Raw genomic sequence first — 12500 nt, forward strand, 5'->3', positions numbered from 1 at the left:
GGCCTGTTGAACAGCACTCCTAAAGGCTCCAGTTCCTCCTTAATTTCTTCCTGGCTCTTCATCTTGGCCGCAATCTCCTAAAAACAAATCATATTTTTTATCTTAATATAATGAAAGATTCCATTAAAGAAAATCAAATTGTCATTCTTATTAAGGATTTTTTTCTTTTCTTTTCTGTTGACTTACAAAAGCGGTTTGAGGTTCATAATAATGCGGGTCGGCGGGTCGGGTCACGTGGGACTGTGTTGCAATGTTGAGGGTCTGCAGTTGCAAGGTCATGTGGGGGTTCTCGATCACGAAGGAGGTGCTATCGTGTAGGTGGTCACTCACCTGGAATACAAGAAAGGGTGTAGGTGAAATAACAAAGAGAAAACACAACTGAGGATTTTATATAAATATATTGTTGCAAATCCTCCTTGCAACAGCGTGGCACTATTTTCCTTTTATTCCACCCTATACACCACGGCGCCACTACGAGAGTCAAAGGCAGTGCTGGTCACTAGCACTTCCAATGTCCGTCTTTCTGCTGTTGATAACTAAAACACAACACTCATCTACGTAGCCGACGCAAGACTGCACTAGGAAGGTGGCATGAGGCTAGCTCGGGCGTGACGGTCTTCACGTGCGCTGAAAAATGGTTTCTTCAGCGCAACATCCGCGCATGCGTCTGTCTCAATCCGCCTCCCCTCGACGCCCTCTCCTTCGCGCCTCTTTTTCCCGCCAAAAAACATGCACATTACGATGCGCAAACAGCGTTCACAGCAATATTATATATATATATATATATATATATATATATATATATATATATATATATATATATATATATATATATATATATATATATATATGTGTGTGTGTGTGTGTGTGTGTGTGTGTGTGTGTGTGTGTGTGTGTGTGTGTGTGTGTGTGTGTGTGTTTCAGTGGAGTTCATATAATTGCGGATATGCCAAATTGAGTATTTTATATATATATTTTTCAGTGGAGTTCAAATAATTTACGTATGAGGTCTTGATAATCATAGGTATATTATTACTAAGACATTCACTGAATATCCACATCATACCTATTTGCACATTTGTTCATATATATTGTTTAGAATCATTTATTTACTTTACATATTTATTTACTCGCGCAACAAAAGGAGGTTTGGAAGTAGAAAGGTGGCACTGACATTGAACAAACACTTTTCAATATATGATAGTATATAAAAAGCATGTCATTCACCGTCACTTTCCACGCCACAGTCACTATCCCTAATATTCGCTGTTACTACCCAATAGCCACACGCTCGTCTATGTAAGTATATAGATCTTCGTGTATCGCCAGAGCTCTTCGTTCACCAAAGAACTTTTTGTTCACCTAAGAGACGCATCCATACATCGCCTGAGCCTCGACGCCGATCAAAGGGCTTTGCACTAACCAGGGATTTCTGTTCAACAAAGAGGTTTAGGTTAATATGTCGTCAGAACCATTTTTTTTCACAAGAGAAACTTTAACCAAACTTCCACCAAAAACCCTCCCTTCACTAAAGAATTCTGCAACCACCAGAGAACATTCCATTTGCCATTACCTTCCGTGCACCAAAGAGCCCTTCCTGCGTTCACCAAGAGAGCCGTTCATTCACCGATCCTGTATAACAAAGAGCCTTACGTTCATATACCGCCAGTCGTCTTGCGTGGCCGTGTTGGCGAGAATCTCCTGCGACATTTCCGACCAGGGCGAGCGCGCCATCTCCTCCGTCACGGCCCTCAGGTCCTGGATCGGCTGAGGGGAGCGAGGAGTCCGTTACCATCGCCATCCTTCCGAGAATGATTAACAAATCTGCATATCTCTCATTTTTATCATCTTGTTTGTACCATTATCACAAAAGAGAATGATAATAGTGTAATAAAGAGGCAATTCCTCGATAATCAAAATAAAAAGAAAACAACAAAAAACACCACTTCACAGGCAATCATCCCTCGAAAATCAAAATCAAAATAAAAAACAACAAAAACTTCACTTCTCGGGTAACAATCCCTCGAAAAAAACTTCACTTCTCGGGAAACCATCCCTCGAAAAAAACCTTCATTTCTCGGGTAACCATCCCTCGAAAAAAACTTCACTTCTCGGGCAACCATCCCTCGAAAAAAACTTCACTTCTCGGGCAACCATCCCTCGAAAAAAACTTCACTTCTCGGGTAACCATCCCTCGAAAAAAACTTCACTTCTCGGGCAACCATCCCTCGAAAAAAACTTCACTTCTCGGGCAACCATCCCTCGAAAAAAACTTCACTTCTCGGGTAACCATCCCTCGAAAAAAAACTTCACTTCTCGGGTAACCACTTCTCGGGTAACCATCCCTCAAAAAAAACTTCACTTCTCGGGTAACCATCCCTCGAAAAAAAACTTCACTTCTCGGGTAACCATTCCTCGAAAAAGAACTTCACTTCTCGGGTAACCATCCCTCGAAAAAAAAACTTCACTTCTCGGGTAACCATCCCTCGAAAAAAAACTTCACTTCTCGGGTAACCACTTCTCGGGTAACCATCCCTCAAAAAAAACTTCACTTCTCGGGTAACCATTCCTCGAAAAAGAACTTCACTTCTCGGGTAACCATCCCTCGAAAAAAAAACTTCACTTCTCGGGTAACCATCCCTCGAAAAAAAACTTCACTTCTCGGGTAACCACTTCTCGGGTAACCATCCCTCAAAAAAAACTTCACTTCTCGGGTAACCATTCCTCGAAAAAGAACTTCACTTCTCGGGTAACCATCCCTCGAAAAAAAACTTCACTTCTCGGGTAACCATCCCTCGAAAAAAAACTTCACTTCTCGGGTAACCACTTCTCGGGTAACCATCCCTCAAAAAAAACTTCACTTCTCGGGTAACCATCCCTCGAAAAAAAACACTTCTCGGGTAACCATCCCTCGAAAAAGAACTTCACTTCTCGGGTAACCATCCCTCGAAAAAAAAACTTCACTTCTCGGGTAACCATCCCTCGAAAAAAAACTTCACTTCTCGGGTAACCATCCCTCGAAAAAAAAACTTCACTTCTCGGGTAACCATCCCTCGAAAAGGAACTTCACTTCTCGGGTAACCATCCCTCGAAAAAAACTTCACTTCTCGGGTAACCATCCCTCGAAAAAAACTTCACTTCTCGGGTAACCATCCCTCGAAAAAAAACTTCACTTCTCGGGTAACCATCCCTCGAAAAAAACTTCACTTCTCGGGTAACCATCCCTCGAAAAAGAACTTCACTTCTCGGATAACCATCCCTCGAAAAAAAACTTCACTTCTCGGGTAACCATCCCTCGAAAAAAACTTCACTTCTCGGGTAACCATCCCTCGAAAAAAAAACTTCACTTCTCGGGTAACCATCCCTCGAAAAAGAACTTCACTTCTCGGGTAACCATCCCTCGAAAAAAAACTTCACTTCTCGGGTAACCATCCCTCGAAAAAAACTTCACTTCTCGGGTAACCATCCCTCGAAAAAAACCTTCACTTCTCGGGTAACAATCCCTCGAAAAAAAACCTTCACTTCTCGGGTAACCATCCCTCGAAAAAAACTTCACTTCTCGGGTAACAATCCCTCGAAAAAAAAAAAAAACACTTCTCGGGTAACCATCCCTCGAAAAAAAAGCACTTCTCGGGTAACCATCCCTCGAAAAAAAACTTCACTTCTCGGGTAACCTTCCCTCGAAGAAAAAAACACTTCTCGGGTAACCATCCCTCGAAAAAAACTTCATTTCTCGGGTAACCATCCCTCGAAAAAAAAACACTTCTCGGGTAACCATCCCTCGAAAAAAACTTCACTTCTCGGGTAACCATCCCTCGAAAAAAACTTCACTTCTCGGGTAACCATCCCTCGAAAAAAAACTTCACTTCTCGGGTAACCATCCCTCGAAAAAGAACTTCATTTCTCGGGTAACCATCCCTCGAAAAAAACTTCACTTCTCGGGTAACCATCCCTCGAAAAAGAACTTCATTTCTCGGGTAACAATCCCTCGAAAAAAAACCTTCACTTCTCGGGTAACAATCCCTCGAAAAAAAAATTCACTTCTCGGGTAACAATCCCTCGAAAAAAAACTTCACTTCTCGGGTAACCATCCCTCGAAAAAAAAACACTTCTCGGGTAACCATCCCTCGAAAAAAACTTCACTTCTCGGGTAACCATCCCTCGAAAAAAACTTCACTTCTCGGGTAACCATCCCTCGAAAAAAAACTTCACTTCTCGGGTAACCATCCCTCGAAAAAGAACTTCATTTCTCGGGTAACCATCCCTCGAAAAAAACTTCACTTCTCGGGTAACCATCCCTCGAAAAAGAACTTCATTTCTCGGGTAACAATCCCTCGAAAAAAAACCTTCACTTCTCGGGTAACAATCCCTCGAAAAAAAAATTCACTTCTCGGGTAACAATCCCTCGAAAAAAACTTCACTTCTCGGGTAACCATCCCTCGAAAAAAACTTCACTTCTCGGGTAACCATCCCTCGAAAAAAAAACACTTCTCGGGTAACCATCCCTCGAAAAAAAACTTCACTTCTCGGGTAACCATCCCTCGAAAAAAAACTTCACTTCTCGGGTAACCATCCCTCGAAAAAAAAACTTCACTTCTCGGGTAACCATCCCTCGAAAAAGAACTTCACTTCTCGGGTAACCATCCCTCGAAAAAAATTCACTTCTCGGGTAACCATCCCTCGAAAAAAATTCACTTCTCGGGTAACCATCCCTCGAAAAAAAACTTCACTTCTTGGGTAACCATCTCTCGAAAAAAAAACACCTCGGGTAACCATCCCTCGAAAAAATCTTCACTTCTCGGGTAACCATCCCTCGAAAAAAACCCACTTCTCGGGTAACCATCCCTCGAAAAAAACACTTCTCGGGTAACCATCCCTCGAAAAAAAACTTCACTTCTCGGGTAACCATCCCTCGAAAAAAAAACTTCACTTCTCGGGTAACCATCCCTCGAAAAAAAAAACTTCACTTCTCGGGTAACCATTCCTCGAAAAAAAACTTCACTTCTCGGGTAACCATCCCTCGAAAAAAAAACACTTCTCGGGTAACCATCCCTTGAAAAAAACTTCACTTCTCGGGTAACCATCCCTCGAAAAAAAACTTCACTTCTCGGGTAACCATCCCTCGAAAAAAAATTAACTTCTCGGGTAACCATCCCTCGAAAAAAAATTAACTTCTCGGGTAACCATCCCTCGAAAAAAACCCCACTTCTCGGGTAACCATCCCTCGAAAAAAACTTCACTTCTCGGGTAACCATCCCTCGAGAAAAACCTTCACTTCTCGGGTAACCATCCCTCGAAAAAAAAAAAACTTCACTTCTCGGGTAACCATCCTTCGAAAAAAACTTCACTTCTCGGGTAACCATTCCTCGAAAAAAAACTTCACTTCTCGGGTAACCATCCCTCGAAAAAAAAAACACTTCTCGGGTAACCATCCCTCGAAAAATAAAACACTTCTCGGGTAACCATCCCTCGAGAAAAAAACATTTCTCGGGTAACCATCCCTCGTAAAAACCTTCACTTCTCGGGTAACCATCCCTCGAAAAAAAACCCCACTTCTCGGGTAACCATCCCTCGAAAAAAACTTCACTTCTCAGGTAACCATCCCTCGAAAAAAAACTTCACTTCTCGGGTAACCATCCCTCGAAAAAAAGCTTCATTTCTCGGGTAACCATCTCTCGAAAAAAAAATTCATTTCTCGGGTAACCATCTCTCGAAAAAAAAAACTTCACTTCTCGGGTAACCATCCCTCGAAAAAAAAAACACTTCTCGGGTAACCATCCCTCGAAAAAAAACTTCACTTCTTGGGTAACCATCCCTCGAAAAAAAGCTTCATTTCTCGGGTAACCATCTCTCGAAAAAAAAAATTCATTTCTCGGGTAACCATCCCTAGAAAAAAAAATTCATTCTCAGGTAACCATCCCTCGAAAAAAAAAAACACTTCTCGGGTAACCATCCCTCGAAAAAATACTTCACTTCTCGGGTAACCATCCCTCGAAAAAAACACTTCTCGGGTAACCATCCCTCGAAAAAGAACTTCACTTCTCGGGTAACCATCCCTCGAAAAAAAACTTCACTTCTCGGGTAACCATCCCTCGAAAAAAAACTTCACTTCTCGGGTAACCATCCCTCGAAAAAAAACTTCACTTCTCGGGTAACCATCCCTCGAAAAAAAACTTCACTTCTCGGGTAACCATCCCTCGAAAAAAACCACCTCGGGTTAACCATCCCTCGAAAAAAACATTTCTCGGGTAACCATCCCTCGAAAAAAAAGCACTTCTCGGGTAACCATCCCTCGAAAAAAAACACTTCTCGGGTAACCATCCCTCGAAAAAAACTTCACTTCTCGGGTAACCATCCCTCGAAAAAAAACACTTCTCGGGTAACCATCCCTCGAAAAAAACACTTCTCGGTTAACCATCCCTCGAAAAATAAAACACTTCTCGGGTAACCATCCCTCGAAAAAAACTTCACTTCTCGGGTAACCATCCCTCGAAAAAAACTTCACTTCTCGGGTAACCATCCCTCGAAAAAAAACACTTCTCGGGTAACCATCCCTCGAAAAAAAAACACTTCTCGGGTAACCATCCCTCGAAAAAACTTCACTTCTTGGGTAACCATCCCTCGAAAAAAACACTTCTCGGGTAACCATCCCTCGAAAAAAAACTTCACTTCTCGGGTAACAATCCCTCGAAAAAAAACTTCACTTCTCGGGTAACCATCCCTCGAAAAAAACCCACTTCTCGGGTAACCATCCCTCGAAAAAAAACTTCACTTCTCGGGTAACCATCCCTCGAAAAAAAACTTCACTTCTCGGATAACCATCCCTCGAAAAAAAACTTCATTTCTCGGGTAACCATCCCTTGAAAAAAAACTTCACTTCTCGGGTAACCATCCCTCGAAAAAAAACTTCACTTCTCGGGTAACCATCCCTCGAAAAAAAAAACACTTCTCGGTTAACCATCCCTCGAAAAAAACTTCATTTCTCGGGTAACCATCCCTCGAAAAAAAACTTCACTTCTCGGGTAACCATCCCTCGAAAAAAACTTCACTTCTCGGGTAACCATCCCTCGAAAAAAAAAAAACACTTCTCGGTTAACCATCCCTCGAAAAAAACAACACTTCTCGGGTAACCATCCCTCGAAAAAAAACACCACGGGTAACCATCCCTCGAAAAAACAACACTTCTCGGGTAACCATCCCTCGAAAAAAAACACCACGGGTAACCATCCCTCGAAAAAAAACTTCAATTCTCGGGTAACCATCCCTCGGAAAAAAAACAATTCTCGGGTAACCATCCCTCGAAAAAGAACTTCACTTCTCGGGTAACCATCCCTCGAAAAAAAAACCTTCACTTCTCGGGTAACCATCCCTCGAAAAAAACGTCACTTCTCGGGTAACCATCCCTCGAAAAAAAAAACACTTCTCGGGTAACCATCCCTCGAAAAAAACTTCACTTCTCGGGTAACCATCCCTCGAAAAAAAACTTCACTTCTCGGGTAACCATCCCTCGAAAAAAAACTTCACTTCTCGGGTAACCATCCCTCGAAAAAAAACTTCATTTCTCGGGTAACCATCCCTTGAAAAAAACTTCATTTCTCGGGTAACCATCCCTCGAAAAAAACTTCACTTCTCGGGTAACCATCCCTCAAAAAAAAAACACTTCTCGGGTAACCATCCCTCGAAAAAACTTCACTTCTTGGGTAACCATCCCTCGAAAAAAACACTTCTCGGGTAACCATCCCTCGAAAAAAAACTTCACTTCTCGGGTAACAATCCCTCGAAAAAAACTTCACTTCTCGGGTAACCATCCCTCGAAAAAAACCCACTTCTCGGGTAACCATCCCTCGAAAAAAAACTTCACTTCTCGGGTAACCATCCCTCGAAAAAAACTTCATTTCTCGGGTAACCATCCCTCGAAAAAAAACTTCACTTCTCGGATAACCATCCCTCGAAAAAAAACTTCATTTCTCGGGTAACCATCCCTTGAAAAAAAACTTCACTTCTCGGGTAACCATCCCTCGAAAAAAACTTCACTTCTCGGGTAACCATCCCTCGAAAAAAAAAACACTTCTCGGTTAACCATCCCTCGAAAAAAACAACACTTCTCGGGTAACCATCCCTCGAAAAAAAACACCACGGGTAACCATCCCTCGAAAAAACAACACTTCTCGGGTAACCATCCCTCGAAAAAAAACACCACGGGTAACCATCCCTCGAAAAAAAACTTCAATTCTCGGGTAACCATCCCTCGGAAAAAAAACACTTCTCGGGTAACCATCCCTCGAAAAAGAACTTCACTTCTCGGGTAACCATCCCTCGAAAAAAAAACCTTCACTTCTCGGGTAACCATCCCTCGAAAAAAACGTCACTTCTCGGGTAACCATCCCTCGAAAAAAAAACACTTCTCGGGTAACCATCCCTCGAAAAAAACTTCACTTCTCGGGTAACCATCCCTCGAAAAAAAACTTCACTTCTCGGGTAACCATCCCTCGAAAAAAATTGACTTCTCGGGTAACCATCCCTCGAAAAAAAACTTCACTTCTCGGGTAACCATCCCTCGAAAAAGAACTTCACTTCTCGGGTAACCATCCCTCGAAAAAAAACTTCACTTCTCGGGTAACCATCCCTCGAAAAAAAACTTCACTTCTCGGGTAACCATCCCTCGAAAAAAAATTCACTTCTCGGGTAACCATCCCTCGAAAAAAAACTTCACTTCTCGGGTAACCATCCCTCGAAAAAAACACTTCTCGGGTAACCATCCCTCGAAAAAAGAACTTCACTTTTCGGGTAACCATCCCTCGAAAAAAAACTTCACTTCTCGGGTAACCATCCCTCGAAAAAAACTTCACTTCTCGGGTAACCATCCCTCGAAAAAAAACAACACTTCTCGGGTAACCATCCCTTGAAAAAAACTTCACTTCTCGGGTAACCATCCCTCGAAAAAAACTTCACTTCTCGGGTAACCATCCCTCGAAAAAGAACTTCACTTCTCGGGTAACCATCCCTCGAAAAATACTTCACTTCTCGGGTAACCATCCCTTGAAAAAAAAACTTCACTTCTCGGGTAACCATCCCTCGAAAAAAACTTCACTTCTCGGGTAACCATCCCTCGAAAAAAACTTCACTTCTCGGGTAACCATCCCTCGAAAAAGAACTTCACTTCTCGGGTAACCATCCCTTGAAAAAAAACTTCACTTCTCGGGTAACCATCCCTCGAAAAAAACTTCACTTCTCGGGTAACCATCCCTCGAAAAAGAACTTCACTTCTCGGGTAACCATCCCTTGAAAAAAAACTTCACTTCTCGGGTAACCATCCCTCGAAAAAAACTTCACTTCTTGGGTAACCATCCCTCGAAAAAACACTTCACTTCTCGGGTAACCATCCCTCGAAAAAAAAACTTCACTTCTCGGGTAACCATCCCTCGAAAAAACACTTCACTTCTTGGGTAACCATCCCTCGAAAAAACACTTCACTTCTCGGGTAACCATCCCTCGAAAAAAAACTTCACTTCTCGGGTAACCATCCCTCGAAAAAACACTTCACTTCTTGGGTAACCATCCCTCGAAAAAACACTTCACTTCTTGGGTAACCATCCCTCGAAAAAACACTTCACTTCTTGGGTAACCATCCCTCGAAAAAAAACCCACTTCTCGGGTAACCATCCCTCGAAAACCCCCCCACTTCTTGGGTAACCATCCCTCGAAAAAAAACTTCACTTCTCGGGTAACCATCCCTCGAAAACCCCCCCACTTCTTGGGTAACCATCCCTCGAAAAAAAACTTCACTTCTCGGGTAACCATCCCTCGAAAAAAACCCCACTTCTCGGGTAACCATCCCTCGAAAAATACTTCACTTCTTGGGTAACCATCCCTCGAAAAAAACTTCACTTCTCGGGTAACCATCCCTCGAAAAAGAACTTCACTTCTCGGGTAACCATCCCTCGAAAAATACTTCACTTCTCGGGTAACCATCCCTTGAAAAAAAACTTTACTTCTCGGGTAACCATCCCTCGAAAAAAACTTCACTTTTCGGGTAACCATCCCTCGAAAAAAACTTCACTTCTCGGGTAACCATCCCTCGAAAAAGAACTTCACTTCTCGGGTAACCATCCCTTGAAAAAAAACTTCACTTCTCGGGTAACCATCCCTCGAAAAAAACTTCACTTCTCGGGTAACCATCCCTCGAAAAAGAACTTCACTTCTCGGGTAACCATCCCTTGAAAAAAAACTTCACTTCTCGGGTAACCATCCCTCGAAAAAAACTTCACTTCTCGGGTAACCATCCCTCGAAAAAGAACTTCACTTCTCGGGTAACCATCCCTCGAAAAAAAACTTCACTTCTCGGGTAACCATCCCTCGAAAAAACACTTCACTTCTTGGGTAACCATCCCTCGAAAAAACACTTCACTTCTTGGGTAACCATCCCTCGAAAAAGAACTTCACTTCTCGGGTAACCATCCCTCGAAAACCCCCCCACTTCTTGGGTAACCATCCCTCGAAAAAAAACTTCACTTCTCGGGTAACCATCCCCCGAAAACCCCCCCACTTCTTGGGTAACCATCCCTCGAAAAAAAACTTCACTTCTCGGATAACCATCCCTCGAAAAAAAACTTCATTTCTCGGGTAACCATCCCTTGAAAAAAAACTTCACTTCTCGGGTAACCATCCCTCGAAAAAAACTTCACTTCTCGGGTAACCATCCCTCGAAAAAAAAAACACTTCTCGGTTAACCATCCCTCGAAAAAAACAACACTTCTCGGGTAACCATCCCTCGAAAAAAAACACCACGGGTAACCATCCCTCGAAAAAACAACACTTCTCGGGTAACCATCCCTCGAAAAAAAACACCACGGGTAACCATCCCTCGAAAAAAAACTTCAATTCTCGGGTAACCATCCCTCGGAAAAAAAACACTTCTCGGGTAACCATCCCTCGAAAAAGAACTTCACTTCTCGGGTAACCATCCCTCGAAAAAAAAACCTTCACTTCTCGGGTAACCATCCCTCGAAAAAAACGTCACTTCTCGGGTAACCATCCCTCGAAAAAAAAACACTTCTCGGGTAACCATCCCTCGAAAAAAACTTCACTTCTCGGGTAACCATCCCTCGAAAAAAAACTTCACTTCTCGGGTAACCATCCCTCGAAAAAAATTAACTTCTCGGGTAACCATCCCTCGAAAAAGAACTTCACTTCTCGGGTAACCATCCCTCGAAAAAAAAAACCTTCACTTCTCGGGTAACCATCCCTCGAAAAAAACTTCACTTCTCGGGTAACCATCCCTCGAAAAAGAACTTCACTTCTCGGGTAACCATCCCTCGAAAAAAAACTTCACTTCTCGGGTAACCATCCCTCGAAAAAAAACTTCACTTCTCGGGTAACCATCCCTCGAAAAAAAATTCACTTCTCGGGTAACCATCCCTCGAAAAAAAACTTCACTTCTCGGGTAACCATCCCTCGAAAAAAACACTTCTCGGGTAACCATCCCTCGAAAAAAGAACTTCACTTTTCGGGTAACCATCCCTCGAAAAAAAACTTCACTTCTCGGGTAAGCATCCCTCGAAAAAAACTTCACTTCTCGGGTAACCATCCCTCGAAAAAAAACAACACTTCTCGGGTAACCATCCCTTGAAAAAAACTTCACTTCTCGGGTAACCATCCCTCGAAAAAAACTTCACTTCTCAGGTAACCATCCCTCGAAAAAGAACTTCACTTCTCGGGTAACCATCCCTCGAAAAAGAACTTCACTTCTCGGGTAACCATCCCTCGAAAAAGAACTTCACTTCTCGGGTAACCATCCCTCGAAAAAGAACTTCACTTCTCGGGTAACCATCCCTCGAAAAAAAAGCACTTCTCGGGTAACCATCCCTCGAAAAAGAACTTCACTTCTCGGGTAACCATCCCTCGAAAAAGAACTTCACTTCTCGGGTAACCATCCCTCGAAAAAAAAGCACTTCTCGGGTAACCATCCCTCGAAAAAGAACTTCACTTCTCGGGTAACCATCCCTCGAAAAAAAACTTCAATTCTCGGGTAACCATCCCTCGAAAAAAAAAACTTCACTTCTCGGGTAACCATCCCTCGAAAAAAAACAACACTTCTCGGGTAACCATCCCTCGAAAAAGAACTTTACTTCTCGGGTAACCATCCCTCGAAAAAGAACTTCACTTCTCGGGTAACCATCCCTCGAAAAAGAACTTCACTTCTCGGGTAACCATCCCTCGAAAAAGAACTTCACTTCTCGGGTAACCATCCCTCGAAAAAGAACTTCACTTCTCGGGTAACCATCCCTCGAAAAAAAACAACACTTCTCGGGTAACCATCCCTCGAAAAAGAACTTCACTTCTCGGGTAACCATCCCTCGAAAAAAAACTTCACTTCTCGGGTAACCATCCCTCGAAAACCCCCCCACTTCTTGGGTAACCATCCCTCGAAAAAGAACTTCACTTCTCGGGTAACCATCCCTCGAAAAAGAACTTCAATTCTCGGGTAACCATCCCTCGAA

At 42.9% G+C, this 12500-nt stretch overlaps 1 protein-coding gene across 1 annotated transcript in view; it reads right to left on the reverse strand.

Annotated features, from left to right (window-relative positions):
• LOC113807255 (uncharacterized) overlaps nucleotides 1-12500 on the reverse strand; it is a 19754-nt gene that overhangs the window by 2995 nt on the left and 4259 nt on the right. Inside the window, exons 6-8 of the mRNA XM_070121780.1 lie at nucleotides 1654-1767; nucleotides 187-330; nucleotides 1-77 (exon numbers count right to left, since the gene is read on the reverse strand). The exon at nucleotides 1-77 is cut by the window's left edge and continues 25 nt beyond it. Of these exons, the coding sequence (XP_069977881.1) occupies nucleotides 1-77; nucleotides 187-330; nucleotides 1654-1767 (335 nt within the window). The remainder of the gene's footprint in view (nucleotides 78-186; nucleotides 331-1653; nucleotides 1768-12500) is intronic.

This window comes from Penaeus vannamei, chromosome 1 (genome assembly GCF_042767895.1).
Source record: "Penaeus vannamei isolate JL-2024 chromosome 1, ASM4276789v1, whole genome shotgun sequence".
Taxonomy (NCBI): domain Eukaryota; kingdom Metazoa; phylum Arthropoda; class Malacostraca; order Decapoda; family Penaeidae; genus Penaeus; species Penaeus vannamei.